Raw genomic sequence first — 15,728 nt, forward strand, 5'->3', positions numbered from 1 at the left:
CCAAGGTCCTACGCCAAGATGGTGTCAGGGACCCTTGGGATAAAACTCCTGGGAGGCTTTCCCTAGCCAGGGACAGGGCTCGGGGTTCAACCCCTTCCTCCTCACTGAGCTGTCTGCTCAACAAGAATGAGGATCTCTAGCCAGCTCTGCTGTTTCTGCTTGGCCTTCTGTCTGCCACAGAAGTAATCTGGCACATGCCGGGGAACAGGCGAGCTGTGCTTAGTCTGGGTCCCGCCTCCTATGCACTCACCCCTCAGTCTAGGGGAGGCCCTCGTCTCCTGGCCCTGCAGCCTCTGCCCCCTCCTAGCCCCTCTCTCTGAGATCCTAATTCCCCCCAGGAGAGCAGCATGTGCCATTCGCAAACCACTTCCACACCCGCAGCCACAGCATTCAGTCCTCTCATCCAGCCGGGAGGCAGGGGTTGTGAATGCTCGCAGTGGACGCCGGAGGAATCCAAAGCTTGGAAATGCTGAGCAACTTGCCCACGCCCGACAGCGAAGAGGTGTCTGAGCAGGGTTTCCGTCCAAAGGGTCTCATCCAGCGGTCTTTCCACGGCTACACCCTGACTCCTTGCTGGTATTGTAACTTTATTAAATTATTATACAATTGTTTTCTATTCAGTACTATATACCTTCTCTCACAGACAGACTTCCCAAGTTTAGTTGTTAAAATAATATTCATTTACTGAGGGCAGAAGTAAAAGGAATAATGATGCATAGGATTGTAGAAGACAAAATACCGAAGTACAAGAGAAAATAAAAGCCACCTACAACCTGCCACCAGAGATGACCACTCACAGCATTCTGTTGTATATTATTCTAACACACACACACACACACACACACACACAGTGCTCTACATGGTTATATATAAATAGATATAAATAACATATATTCAAATTTAGGGTCACAGCACACATATAGTTTTGAAAGCTGCTTTTCTTGTGGAGTACACCATGATCATGTCTCTGGGTCATTAAATTTTCTGTGTCACCAATTCCAGGGCTGTACATGTGAATGTGGGCAGTCTGGGTTGTTTTTGACCTTGTACCTAAATCTCAGTGCTCTGGCGTTGGCTGTAACTTCAGTTTGAATGGTTACCCCTCTGATAAAGGGCAGAAAATGCAGGCCGATCTCCGGCCATGCTGCTGCCTGGGGGATCCTGTCAGATCCTGTGCAATTGCTTCTGCCAGGGCTCCTCTGTATGGCTGGGCAGGGGTGAGAGCCCTGGATGGGTAGTCAGGAGGCCAGCACTGCCCCCAGGGCCTGCCAATGACCTCCTGGGTGTCTGCCCCTCTTTGGCCATCAGTTAGTTTCCCACATGTGCCAACAGGAGTTTAGATGGCCTGATCCTCAGAGAGTCGGTGAGTTTGTGGCCAAGGCCGGAAAGAGTAGGGATTCTGGAGTCAGGCCTGGGCGCTGGCTCAGTCCCACCACTCACTAGCTGTGTGACTGTGGGCACGTCACTCACCTTTCCAAGCATCAGTTTTTCCATGTGTAAAATCCTAGCTAATACTAGCGACTAGTAGACATGTTGTCAGGATTGGAGGGGAAGTATGTAAACACTTGGCACACAGTAGGTATTTAATAAGCAGCCACAATTATCACAAGCTTTTCACACCCCAGGCCCTTCTGGAGGGGTGGAGTCTGGGGGTTAAAAGTTCTGGCATCCAAGATTAAACACCGGCTTTGCCATTTAGGAGCCGTGGAGCCTCGGCTGGGTGACATAACCTCTCTGTGACTCGATTTCCCCATCTTGTTTGGGAAATGTGGGTGATTATAGTCCCTTCCTCAGGGGGTTGAGGGGAAGCTCAAGTGAGATGCTCTCTATCACATACATCACCCAGTCGTCACTCAACAAAACCCACTGCGTATGAAGGTGCATCGGGGACTTGCCTTGCTTGGGGCTGCTGTGCGGGACGGCGCTCACGTTGGTGGTTTCCTGGGGCCCCTCAGGTACAGGTTCACCGGAAAGCTCTGCATCCTCAGAGGGAGAAGACAGGATTGGAGGTGTGTTGATGGGGCCAACTCTTGCTTCTCTAGACTGCAGGGGAAATGAGACCCAAAGGATTTACTCAGCAGGAGAGCAGAAAAGACGGCAGTGAGTATCACTGGAGAAAACAGTATCTCCACAAAAGCTGAATAAACCAGAAGAAAACCTAGACCTGCCTATTGTGCACCTGGGCGATCACTGGGCCACCCAGGCCCTAAAAAAGGTGTATGTTAGGGTAATTAAACTTTGTTCAGTTTACAGCAAGACTCTGATACTCTTGGCTGAAGCTTTTTGAGCACAGAGACCATATCCCTGTGATCCCTGCATCCCAGGCCAGCACAGAGGAGGTGCTCAGTAAAGATGCGTTAGAGGGAGGGAGGGAGGGAGGGAGGGAGGAAGGGGGCTGTGCTCAATAAAAGCTGTATAAATCCAATCCCAGAGGTACACTGGCCCTGTATACCTATGAAAAAAAAGATGGGTGTGGTTTCCTTTCTAGGAAACTTCAGCTTCTGCGTAACTTTTCCAAAGCCAGTCAATGTCTTCACCACCTTTACCAACTAGGAAAAAGCAAACAAACCAAAAACCCCAACAGTTGGAAACAGAGCAGTTCAGAGAGCTAGGCAGAAATCCTGATAAAGGGCAGCAAAGGTCATCCCCAGACCCAGGATCGGGGAGCAGCTCCTGTGACCCAGGGCTCGTTAGTGGTCAGATAGTCTCATCACTTTCTGAGCTCAAGGGGCTAGGGTGAATGGAGGGATCCTACCGACCAGTGTGGGACCTGTGGTATGAACATGAAACAACTAAGACACTAAGATTTCAGGGTAAATTTCTTACCATACCTATCACTTACCTATCCTGACTAATAACAGAAGGTTATTTCCTTAATGTCAGAACCTAGTATATAAATGATGACTCTCTGGTCCATCAGAACAAAGAAGATTCTTATGCGCCCCAAAACTTAGGATTTAATGGTTCAGTTCTTATAACCAAACTCGAGTCAAATCCCAGCTCTCCACTTATTAGCTATATTATATTGAGCAACTCATATAACCTCACTGAGCCTCAGCTTCCTCCTCTGTAAAATGGGGCCAATAATAACTACTTAAAAGTTATAAAATGCATGGAGGTGCTTGGCATAGGGCCAGGCCCATAGTATGAGTCCATAAATGGTAGCTATCATCAACATCCCTAGATGTGATTTCTCTGGGTGTTAATATTAAAGGTGATTATCGTTTTGCTCAACTGTACTTGTAGTTTTTTCCATAATGAATATGGAATACTTGTGTACTAAAAAAAAGATATAGTCTACTGTACCTTAAAATCTCCAGGGTGAGGGCAGAGATGGAAGGCTTCAAGAAGTTGAGCCTTGAAGAATGAACAGTTTCAGAGAACAGGGATGGAAGGAGGCATTGAGGTGAGAAAGGACACAGCACTGCCAGGGCCTGACAACCTGTGCTTGGCCAGGGTTCGAGGATGGAAGCAGGGGGATAAAGCCTGGGGAGGCAGAGAGAGGGAGGGGGCTGGCTCTTAGGTGAGAAGTCTGGCCTTAAACCAGAGGCAACAAACTGTGTCCCTTTGGGTATCAGGATGGGGGAGATGTGGGCAGGTGTGTACTTTAGGGAGTTCACCCTGGTGTCAATGAGAGCATGGATTTGGGGTATTGAAGTTTAGGCCAGGAGACCAGAGGGTGCACTAAAGAAGCCCAGTGAGGCAGGAACCAAGGGGGTATAGTGGGAGCAGCAAGCAGTCACCGCCCCCCAACCAAGGAGAGGCTGTGAAGAAGACCAAGTTAGAGCTCCCCATTCCCCAGCTGCATGGTGGTCTAGCAAGGCGGTAAGGACCCCTGCCCCAGGCAGGTTCCTCTCCTCTCCCTGCCAAGGGTTGGGGGAAGCCACTTCACCATGGTTCCCTAGCCTGGAGCAAGACTGCTGGTGGCTGGAAGCCAAGTGGCTTTACAAGGGGCTTGGGATTTGAGATGAGGCAGGTAGGGCAGGTGAGCGTACGGGAAACACAGGACAGTCAGGTAAGGGTGGGCTGAGCTCAGTAACTCAAGGTGGCAAAGTTTGACTTATATGAAATCACCAACTCCAGCCTCTCAGCTAAAAACCTCTTCTGGCAAAACCCCAACAAGGCAGCCATGAAGCCTGGGTTCAGGGCAGAGCTGGTGAGCTGACCCTCGGCAGTCAGGGTCAGGTGTCCTGTCTCCAACAGGCTGCTGCTGGTTTTCAGGCATTAGTGTGGATGGAGAACCAGTGTGGCCTGTGACAAAATGGGAATGTCAAGCCTTAAGAGTTTTTAATTAAAATGTGGTAATTTGGGCTTCCCTGGTGGCGCAGGGGTTGAGAGTCCGCCTGCCGATGCAGGGGACACGGGTTCGTGCCCCGGTCTGGGAAGATACCACGTGCCGCGGAGCGGCTGGGCCCATGAGCCATGGCTGCTGAGCCTGCGCGTCCAGAGCCTGTGCTCTGCAACGGGAGAGGCCACAACAGTGAGAGGCCCGCGTACCACAAAAAAAAAAAAAAAGGGGTAATTTGCTGGCCCACGTTCAACACATATTTCCTGAAGCCCTACTGTGTGCCATGTCTTGGCTGATCCCCAGGATATAGAAGTGAGTAAATAAGAAGGGCATCTGTCCTTAAACTGCTGGACTACGGGGAGATGCAGACCCAGACCCAACTAACTGTGATGAATGTGACACTTGGGATTGCCGGAGTGAGAGTCACGCGTGAGGAGGGCAGCGTGGCCGTGGCCTCCAATGATGGGCTATGGACTGGATCCTGAAGGAGTGGGAATTGGCCAGGCAGAGACAGGGGTGGGCAAGGGCCCTCCGGGCAAACAGAACCTGCAAGAGCCAAGGCACAGATGAGGAGTGAAAGGGTGTGTTGTCTTGGGAATCTGTGAGCATTTGGGTGTGGGTGGAAGAGAGGTCCTGGCTGTGGCGCAGAATCACCTGCAGAGTTTTGTGTAAGTACGGACCATCAGATCTTACTCCAGACCTACTGAATCTGAATGTCCAGGTATGCAGCCCAGGCAAGAGGCTTTTTTTAAGACCCTCCCCCAGCACACACACCCCTACACGCACACATACGCACAACACATACAAGCACACATACATACACACACAGACATATATACACAGACACATATGGACATATAAATAAACACACACACACACACACGTTCAGGACTTTGATGCACAGCCAGGGCTGAGAACCCTAAGGTATTAATTCTAACTCGTCAAAGATAGAGCTTTCCAGAAATGGAAAGGTGTGTCAGCACATGCTGACTTAGCAGGGGGAAGAATTGGGGAGCAGGGACTCCTACCCTAAATGGGGAAGGAGGCCAGGAGGGCCTGGCTTTTTAAGGCCCTGAGTGCTCAGGCAGTCCATGATTCAGTTCTCTAGTCATGGCTTGTGTCCTGGAGGGCGGCAGGGCTGGAAAGGCTGAGGACAGGGAAGTGAGATTCATTCCAAGAGAGAAGCCAGACAGAGAGGGGAGGGGAATGTCTGAGCCGAGGAGAGTAATTCCACCACCACCACCACCACCACCCACCCCCCCCACCCCCCCACCCCCACCCCCACCCCACCCCCGCCCTGGAGGGGGCGGGGCAAGGCTGGTGGCCAGGGAGGGGAGCCTTCCAGGAGAGGGTGAAAGGGAGAAGTCCCTAGCTGGGGGTGACATGACTGATAGCAGCCTGGGTCCAGGCTGGAGACCTGGCTCTGCCACCTCCAGGCTGGGCAGCCCCGGGGCAAAGCACTTCACTTGTGTTTACCTCAGTGCCTCCTCTGGGGAATGAATGGAAAACACCACCCTGCAAAGAAGGTTACAGCCCTCCCTGACCAGCACCCGCCTCCATGACGTCTCATGCTCCTAAGCCCCACTCCCCTTTCCTGTCCGTTGCTCAGGGCCAACTCGGGTTATTAGCCTCTCTGCTCAAGTCAGCCTCACTCCTAGCTGTGAACTGGTACCCTGGGGGCGGGGGGCAGCGTCAGGCTAGAAAGCCCAGGGGACCACGGCTCTGTGCCCTGCTGCCCTATGCCCTGGACATGCCAATGGGGTGGCCAAGGGCTGATGGGCACACAGGATTGCAACACTGCCCAGAGAAGCCACCCGCCAGTCACCACCTAGGCGGGCACCTTGGACCCTTGACTTTCTCCATCTCAGCTACCCCCAAATCGGCTGTGGTCCTGAGGATGCACCCCTGCGACACCGCCCAGGCCGGCAGCACAGGGTCACGGCCTGAACCCTCGATGGGGCATGAGGGGACCTGTGCTCTAGCCTCAGCTCAGCCACACACCCTAGGGCCAGTCTCCTGCCCTCTCTGGGCCTCAGTTTGCTCATTTGTACAAAGGGCAGTTTTCTGTACACATCTGAACAGAAAGAGGTGACCTTTAAGTCCCTCCCACACTAACAGACTCTGGTCCTGTTCTGCACCACCCACCCCTCTGTCACTGGAGGTCTATAATTTAAAGCCCCCACCTTATTTCTAGCTCCCTGCTTTCTTCTATCAGAGATGAGTCTGTAGACTGAGCCAGACCAGTCGAGGAGATGGCTGGGGCTTCTGTGCTCAGTGACTCAGACAGTGCCGGCTGTTTTCATTACAACAGGCTCCTCGGTGTCTCCACAGTCTGATTCAGTGCTTTCAAAACCACTTCCTTGTCTTGGCCATGGGGCACATTCCCAGGAGGGAGGAGGCCCACACCACTGGGAGGATGGCTGCCTTTCCCATGGGGCCAGAAACGAGCTCCTGGGAGGACTCTGCATCTCATAGGAGTGGGGGCCCCAACTTCCTTCTCACAGCCAGAGCCCTGAGCAAATGTGACAACAGCCACCGTTCAGGGCCACCTCCCTTGTGCCAGGCACTGGGCCGAGACCTGCCCCTGCATGGCCTCATCTAACCTCAGAAGGACCTCATGAGATAGCACGCTGATTATTGTTTTATGGGAGAGGGGCTGAGGCTCAGAGAGGCTGAGTAAGTCACCTAAGCTCACACAGCTGGGAGGTGACAGAGCACAAAGTTCACCTTTGGACAGCCCTCTCGTGGCCACAGCACAGGGTGGCACCCAGGTAACGGTGTTCCCCTGCAGTTGGGATTTTGCAAAGTGCCCATTGGCCAGTGTTTTCCTGACCTCCCCAGGTGAACTGTCTAATGAAGTCACAGTTCTGAGAACAGAGAGGTCAGACCAGGACTCTCTGATATCGCCTAGCCCCCTAAAAGCCGACTAAGAGGACATGGCACAGCATCCAGTACTCACCGGGGCTTGAGTGTAGGTGACGGCTTCCAAGATCTCAGCTACTCTGTCTGTATCCTGAAGCCCGCTGGTCTCTCCTGACGCCTGTGTGGAGACAAATCATGCTGGGCAGAGGGGGGCAGTTTACAACTGCGGAGTCACAGAAATGAACTCCTGTGGAGGAACGGTGCGTGTGTGAAAGAGAAAGAGAGAGATGGAGATGGATGGAGACAGAGGGAGTGGGATGGAGAAAACAGCATACGTCTTGGCTATTCTTTCTGTTTCCTTCCACATTTTATTGCTCAAACAAAAAACTACAATCAGTGTAGTCTCTCTAACATACCTACCTGCATTTTGCCCAGGTGCCCTTCAATCTCGATCAAAAGGCACTCCCTCTTTGTGCGACTGTCGCCAGAATTCCTCACTGGGAGTCGTTACATTTGAAATACATCCTCCCTTTGCTACCTAGTCTTCAGGGTTAGCCCCCTAATGGCAGCCAAGACACCGTAGGCCATGATTTTCTAACTTATTTGTGGACCCTTGGGTTGTTTCTGTTTGTTCAATAGCAACACGGAGATGAAGGAATAAATACACACAAAGCTTCCCTTCTTTCAGCGTCATGCGAACGCCAGGCTGGGATCACAGCCTCAAGGAGAGCAAACATTCTCACAGATCCAAGTTCCACCTTGGAGGGACTTTCCAACGACACTGGCAGCAGTTTTTACTAAATGAATAAAATCAGCTTATTTTAGCTTTGGGTCTGACACCACCCAAAGAGGGGCAGAAGCTCTAGGAATACGCCACGCTCTGCCCATCTCTGCCTTTCCTGCATTATTGCCATGGCTTCTGCCGGGAACACCTCTTCTTCATCTGGATGACACTTGCCTGTCACCGGTCAGGCATCAGCTCCGGCCTGACCGGCTTCCCACTGCTCCTCCCCCACCTTCCTGTCCTACCTGACCTCTAGAATTTGGGTCTGAGGGCCACTCACACTCAGCTCTGTCACTGCAGTTTGGGTGTGTGTGAGCATCTGGAGGATAGAGACAGTTCCCAGTTCATCCCTTTATCTCCAGCATCTCCCCAGGTCTGTCACCTTGCAGGTGCTCAGTCAATTCTGGCGGGGGGGAGGGAGGGAAGGAGGGGGGAAAGGACCCATCTTTTGTCCCCTGCCCACCACCACTGCCCCCCAGCTGAGGAACTGATTCATTTGCCAAGCATAAAAGCTAAATTTAGTTTTGCTTTTATAAGAATTTACACCCAGAATGTCTTTGAGTTTTTACTTTGATTTTAGAATCCTGACACTCTTTCTTGGCAGGAAGTCTGGAAACCACGCCATTGACTGGCACGGCCACGGAAGAACCTAACACCTTAGAAGAAACGCAACTCCTCCCCCACACACACCAAAGACATGGCTGAAGTTCTTAAAAATAATAATAAAGCCAAAAAGCCCAAAATAGGACTTGATGCAGTGCTTGCCAAGATGAGAGATTTCAGAGACTCCATGACGTTGGGAATGAAAAATTGCCTGGGCGCCAGCTTCTCTGGCTGCCGGGGGGAGGTGGGGGCTCACCGAGGATTCTTCAGCTTCACACAGCTCCTCGGGAGTCCTGGGGTCACGGTGGATGGTGAGCTGCTGTATAGACCCCTAGGGAAAAGCAGAGGGGTCAGAGGCCACGTCTACAGCACAAGCAGCCATGGGAAACATGACTTTTTTGTAACAGAGAAGAAGCCGTGAAAGGACAGGTGTGAGGAGTGCCGCCCAGAGCCGTGACAAGGAAACCAAGCCACCTCCAGACCTGTTCTCATTCAGGGGCATGCTCCTTGGGCCAATGTACTATGAGCCCCACTAACTAGAGAGGTCCTTGGAGAGCATGGTGTTCAAAGCGTAGACTAACAGCAGCCTCCTAACTGGTCCCCAGGTCCCCAGCTTGTCAACAACGAGCCCTAAAATGCACGCCTCCCGCACCAGAAAGTGTCTCTCCCCCATGGCTCAATGCTTCCCAGCTGGAAGGAACTGTCCCCAGAGTAGGTGTCCACCAACCTCCCTGCTTCCACTCTGCCTCCCCTCTTCACACCTGACAGCCCGTTCTCCACGACTATCCCCAAGCAAGCGTTTCAAAATTATTCATCGGATTTTAACTTCTTAAAATCCATCTTCCACTGTCCTACAGATAAACCCAAACCCCAGGCCACAGGCCTGTCCTGAATCAGTTGGGAAGGTATCAGTAAGAATAGTGCTGACTAAATGAATAACTACAGTAACTTAGGGATCTGCTTTAGAATGGCTTATTCATAAAAAACATTTTGGGCTTCCCTGGTGGCGGTGGTGGAGAGTCCGCCTGCCGATGCAGGGGACACGGGTTCGTGCCCCGGTCCGGGAAGATCCCACATGCTGCGGAGCGGCTGGGCCCGTGAGCCATGGCCGCTGAGCCTGCGTGTCCGGAGCCTGTGCTCCGCAACGGGAGAGGTCACAACAGTGAGAGGCCCGTGTACCGCAAAAAACAAAAAAACCATTTTGACAGCAAAATCAGTTTTCCAGTATTTTTTTCAAGTCGCATTATCCAAAAGGAGAGAGAGAAACTACCTCACACTCTGGCATCCCAGCTATTCCACCTTTGTAGAAATTACATGCAACTGCCACCCTTTTCCAAAGATAAAATCACTGAAGGATCTAACAAACCTTACCCTTTCTATAATGCCTTAAAACATACAAAGTGCTTTCACACAGGCTAGCTCACATGACTCCACAACCCTGTGGCCTAGGTTTTCTTATCCCTACTTATAGATAAGAGAACACAGAGAAGATCAGAGAATCCAGATACTGTCTAAAATCATCAAGCTACACTGAAAACTCAGCGCTGGAATCTAGGTTTTGTGTTCTGGGCCTAGCTTTCTCCCACCAGCATACATGCCTCTTTGAGGACATAAGAATAAGATAATAACAAGAATAGTTGCTTGTGTTTGTCGCACGGTATCCAGAGGCCCCCCTGATCGGCAGGGCTCGGACTCACAGTGAATCTCTCCAGCCCCGTGGCTCCTGCGTTGCCGACGAAGATTCCCGCGCTGGGCTCGAAGGCCAAGACCCGGGAGGACCTCGGGAAGGGGACGTGGCTGTGTTCTTCGCAGTCCACAAGGAGGGTCACTTCCTCGCCCTGGACAACCATGGCAAAGCGGTTCCACCTGTGGGTCATCACGGGCACCGGGAAGGCGGCAGCCTCGTGGGACACCTTGGAGCCGGGCTCCGTATAGTACAGGATGACCCGCTGGCTGCCGTCCTCCACTCCTGAGAGCCGCAGGCCCAGGTAGATGACCTTCTGGAAGGCATCTGTGATAGCAAAGAGCACGCCGCCTCGGGCACTGCTGGGCTTCGCCATCACGCTGATGGCAAAGTCCCTGAAGAAGGTGGGTGGGATGAGGGTCCTGGCCGGGCGGCCGACGTTGGCACCAGGCCCGAAACTGTAGGCCGGGAAGCCACCATAGCCAGTGACAAAGGACACGGACGAGGGCAGCGGGACGCCGATGAGCTCCGTGAGGTCCAGGTGGCCCTGGGAAGCCAATTCTGCAGGGAGGGAGAGAGGAGGCCATGCTTCACATATATATTCGACTACGCTTGGAAATGAGGAAGACATAAATTCAGGAATGAAATGGGATCCTTCAGGAACCCCACTGTTGTGTCTTAATTATTGTTTTTCAAACTTTTTTGACAACGACCGACAATAAGAAATGCATTTACATGGCCACCCAATATGCACGTTTAGACAAATATATATCTGTAACAGCGAAACAGATGTTTCATAAAACATTATTTACTTTTAATACTTACCAGGCACTATGATATTTTCCTTTCTGTTTAACAATTCTTTTTCTCTTTTGTTTTATTAAAAACATGCTGGAAACAACCTACTGAATTGATATCATTACCCATGAACAAGTCATGATTAGCAGTTTGGAAAACATTTAAAAATATTCCTAGAATATCCCTACAGTGTTCCCCCATCAACTTAAGGATTTTTTTCCCCATTTCTTTCTTTAAAAGAGGATAGGTTTGGGACTTCCCTGGTGGCACAGTGGTTAAGAATCCACCTGCCAATGCAGGGGACACAGGTTCAAGCCCTGGTTCGGGAAGATCCCACATGCCGCGGAGCAACTAACCCCGCGAGCCACAACTACTGAGTCCGCTTGCCTAGAGCCCGTGCTCTGCGACAAGAGAAGCCACCGCAATGAGAAGCCCACACACCAAAACGACACTCGCCGCAACTAGAGAAAAGCCCATGCACAGCAACGAAGACCTGACGCAGCCAAATAAATAAATTAATTAATTTTTTAAAAAGTGGATAGGTTTATTTTGTTTTGTTTTATTTTGAATAAGGTCTACTGTTTAAGTGCCTCAGGGTGTGGGGAAAAAAGCAGGGACAAAACCAAGTGTTCTCAGACCTTAGGACAACTGAAATCCGTATCATCGTCATCGCCCTTTGTCACTGTCGTCATCATGGTCAGCATCACCCGCATTCCCCGGGCTCTCACTCTTATCAGGCTCTAATCTCTTCACATACATTAGCTAGCTCATTTACTCCTCACAACAACTCCATGAGGGTAGGTACTATTATCCCCATTCTACCCCAGAGAAAACTTAGAGAAGGTAAGAAATTTGCCCAAGGTAAGCCCCTCAGGAGAGCATCCCACTAATGAGGTGTGTTCTTAACCACTACCCCTTGGCGGGAGAAATAATAGGCCTCCATTGTGGTGGCCTGGAAAGGACCCCAGGTTCATGAGCCTTGGTCCACCCAACCACTGTCCCCTGGGAGAAGGCTGCAGGCTGGCTTGCAGTGACGTGCACCCCTGTGCACCTGTGGTGATGAGATAGGAAGGCAGGTCCCAGAGAGAGGTGGGCAGGAGCTCTGCAGGCGGGACAACAGATGCAAACTGGATTTTGAAAAAGGAATGCTTGAAAAAAGGAATGTAAGATATTCATTTTGTTTAATATGTTTAGATTGATTTCATGTTGAGATGATAATTTGGGGAAATTCTGGGCTAAATAAAATATATTATTAACATTTTTAGAACAAGAATAACATGAGGAACAGGCATGGGCCCACCACTCCACTTAAGAAAGAAAATATCAACTCAGCTGAAGCTCTCATGGACTCTCTGATCCTATTCTCCCTGCCTATGCCCCAGAGGCAGCCACTCTGGGGGTCTGGTGTTTATTATCCCCATGCATGCCTTTGTGTGTTTACTACATGACTATATGTCTCTAACAGAATGCAGCACTGCTGTGCCTGTCTACTAACCTCATATAAATGTTGGCATGCTGCATGTATTCTGGAACTTTTTTATTTTCCACTCAACGCTGTATTTTTGAGATTTATCCCTGTTGAGACGTGTGGTTCCAGGTCTCATATTTTCACAGCAGTACTCTAGGTATACATAAGCCACTATGGATTAGTTCACATTTCTGCTGATGAGTGAGGTTACCATCACTATTACAACCACTACTACTATGGACTTTCTTATACACATCTCCTTGTGCTTACCTGTGCAGGTAATTCCACCACTTAGGGTAGAATTATTGGATGATATGGGTATATGCATCTGCAACTTCACTGAGTGTGGCTAAATTGTTCTCTTAAGCAACTGTGCCATTTTTAAAAAATTGAGATATAACAGACATGTAATATTGTGTAAGTTTAAGGTGAACAAAGTGTTGATATGATACTTATATTATGTATTGCAGTATGATTACTTCCCTAGCATTAGCTAACACCTACATTATATACCATAATTATCATTTCTTTTTGGATGCAATTATTATCTTAACTATCATTAAGATGCAACTGTGCCATTTTACATGTCCACCAGAAGCATGTTCTTGCCAACATTTAGAGGAGGTAGAGAGATGAGATTTGGGGAGTGGTCCACGGGGCTTTTCAACTACAGTGATGATGTTTATTTCTTTTTTTTTTTTTTGTGGTACGCGGGCCTCTCACTGCTGTGGCCTCTCTCTTTGCGGAGCACAGGCTCCGGACGTGCAGGCTCAGCGGCCATGGCTCGCAGGCCCAGCCGCTCCGCGGTATGAGGGATCCTCCCGGACCGGGGCACAAACCGTGTCCCCTGCATCGGCAGGCGGACTCTCAACCACTGTGCCACCAGGGAAGCCTTTTATTTCTTAAACTAGATGATATTCAAAAGTATTCCTTGTACTATTCTTTATAAAAATGCCATGGAAAATATTTCACAACACTCAAATGAAAACGATTGTCCCATCCTCAACAAAGGGCAAATCTGATCATGTTGAGAAGGCTTCTCTGGCCATCTGTGCTCTCAGGGTCCGCGGCAGCCTGGGCACCTGGCTGGAGAGGCCTTTGTGGTCTAGACCCAGCCGCACTCTGACTACCCAGCACTCCCGACGCCCTCCCTCCAGTGCCCCAGGCCATCACAGGTCCCCTTCCTTCCTTGTCAAATGCTCTTCCCTCTGCCACCACCCCACCTCACCCCACCAGTTATTTTTACCAGAATAACTAACTCCTCATTCTCCAAGACTCCCTCCCATGAAATCTCTTGTTTCACCTCCTGAACTACATCTCCTTCCAGGCCCGCATCAGATGCCGCCTCAATATATACTGAGGTCTTCCACTTCCACTCCCAGCACACTGCAGGTCCCTGTTGGGTCACTTGTCTCTCTCCCCATTGTACCACAAGAACGTGGACCACACCATTTATCTCTGTGTTCCCAGTATCCAGCTCAGTGCTGATGAATGAATGCATGAAAAGATGAACAAATAAATGAATGAAGTCCAACCCCTTCAGTTTACAGAAAGAAGGCAAAATTGAGGTTAAAGGAGGGAAGGGATCTGGTGGCTAAAAGCAGATCTGATTCTCAATCCAATGCTTTTTCTGTCCAGTTTGCAACTTGCAGTAAAACAGAAACTAAAGTATGACAAACCCCAGAAGGCAAAAATAACAAGATTTATAAATTTCATTAAATTTAACAACACATAAATTTTTAAAGTTCTGCATAGCAAAAATAAATCCCCACAGTGTCAAATAAAATCCCAACCTGGACAAAAATATTTGCTACATATATCACAGGCAACAGATGAATTACGCTAATACACAAAACAAACGAATAAGCAGGAGGCCAAAAATCCAACAGAAAAATGGGCAAAGAACAGGAAATTCTTTCCACAGTAAAAGAAAAAAAAATGGCTCTTCAACATATGAAACAATACTCAACCTCATTCAGAACAAGAGAGATAACAAGTAAGATTATGAAGATACCATTTTCCCTATCAGATTGGCAAAGATCAGAATGTTGGATAATATTCTGTTTAGCAAGAGTTTGAGGAAACAGGCCATCGCATGCATCGCTGGTGGGACTGTAAACTGGCACAACAACTGTAGGAGGGGCACTTTGATGATATTTATCAAAAGTAAAAGTGCATATGTACTCTTTGACCCAGCAGTTATACATCTATGAATTTTTAGAACAGATACAGTTACAAATGTGACCTATAAAGCACTTACGAGAATATCCATTGCAGTATTGTTTAAAATGTATCTAAATGTATCTAAACCATTCTGTCTTGGAATTCTTGGGGAATGGTTAAATAAATAATAACTTTTGGGACTTCCCTGGAGGCACATTGGTTAAGGATCCACCTGCCAATGCAGGGGACACGGGTTCGAGCCCTGGTCCGGAAAGATCCCACATGCCATGGAGCAACTAAGTCCGTGCACCACAACTACTGAGCCTGCGCTCTAGAGCCTGTGAGCCACAACTACTGAAGCCCGCGAGCCACAACTACTGAAGCTTGTGTACCTAGAGCCCGTGCTCCGCAATGAGAGAAGCCACCACAATGAGAAGCCCGCGCACCGCAACGAAGAGTAGCCTCCGCTCGCCGCAACTAGAGAAAGCCCACGTGCAGCAACAAAGACCCAACACAGCCACAAATAAATATATAAATTTCTAAAAAAAAAGAAAGTAACTTTTGATATACCCATACAACGAAATACAATGCAGCCTTTAAAAAGGTATGGTTCCTTAGGTTTTAATATGAAACAAGATGTATTAACTAGAAACAAACATATAAGAAAGACAAGGTGCAGAATAGAATTGCTATCAGTTGGAAATACATATATTAATACATAAATATATAAAATATATTTTAATATATATATTAAATACATCTAGAAAGATACACCAGAAACTGGGACCAGAGATTGTCTCCAAGGAACAGTGCTGGTGGCTGGGAGACGACAGGAGACTTTGTTTTCACTGGATACTCTTTTCTACTTTTTGAATTTTACCCCAAGTACATGATGTGAAAAATAAAGACATTTACATATTTTTAAAGATGTTAACACCCTACATCCCCTTTTAGAAAGTATAAAACCTTTTCTTCATGTTTCTCCTCACTCAAATACAGCCCATCTCTATAGAAAGAAGAAAAAGTGAAAAGAAAAGAAATAGAAAAGCAAGCAACCCACTGAGATTTCTTTCCTCCC

The 15,728-nt window shown here is 49.1% G+C and overlaps 1 protein-coding gene across 1 annotated transcript in view; it reads right to left on the reverse strand.

Annotated features, from left to right (window-relative positions):
- COL15A1 (collagen type XV alpha 1 chain) overlaps positions 1-15,728 on the reverse strand; it is a 102,682-nt gene that overhangs the window by 58,442 nt on the left and 28,512 nt on the right. The window contains exons 3-6 of the mRNA XM_060013363.1: positions 10,235-10,782; positions 8,794-8,868; positions 7,248-7,328; positions 1,896-2,043 (exon numbers count right to left, since the gene is read on the reverse strand). Of these exons, the coding sequence (XP_059869346.1) occupies positions 1,896-2,043; positions 7,248-7,328; positions 8,794-8,868; positions 10,235-10,782 (852 nt within the window). The remainder of the gene's footprint in view (positions 1-1,895; positions 2,044-7,247; positions 7,329-8,793; positions 8,869-10,234; positions 10,783-15,728) is intronic.

The sequence above is a fragment of the Delphinus delphis genome, chromosome 6 (assembly GCF_949987515.2).
Source record: "Delphinus delphis chromosome 6, mDelDel1.2, whole genome shotgun sequence".
Classification (NCBI taxonomy): domain Eukaryota; kingdom Metazoa; phylum Chordata; class Mammalia; order Artiodactyla; family Delphinidae; genus Delphinus; species Delphinus delphis.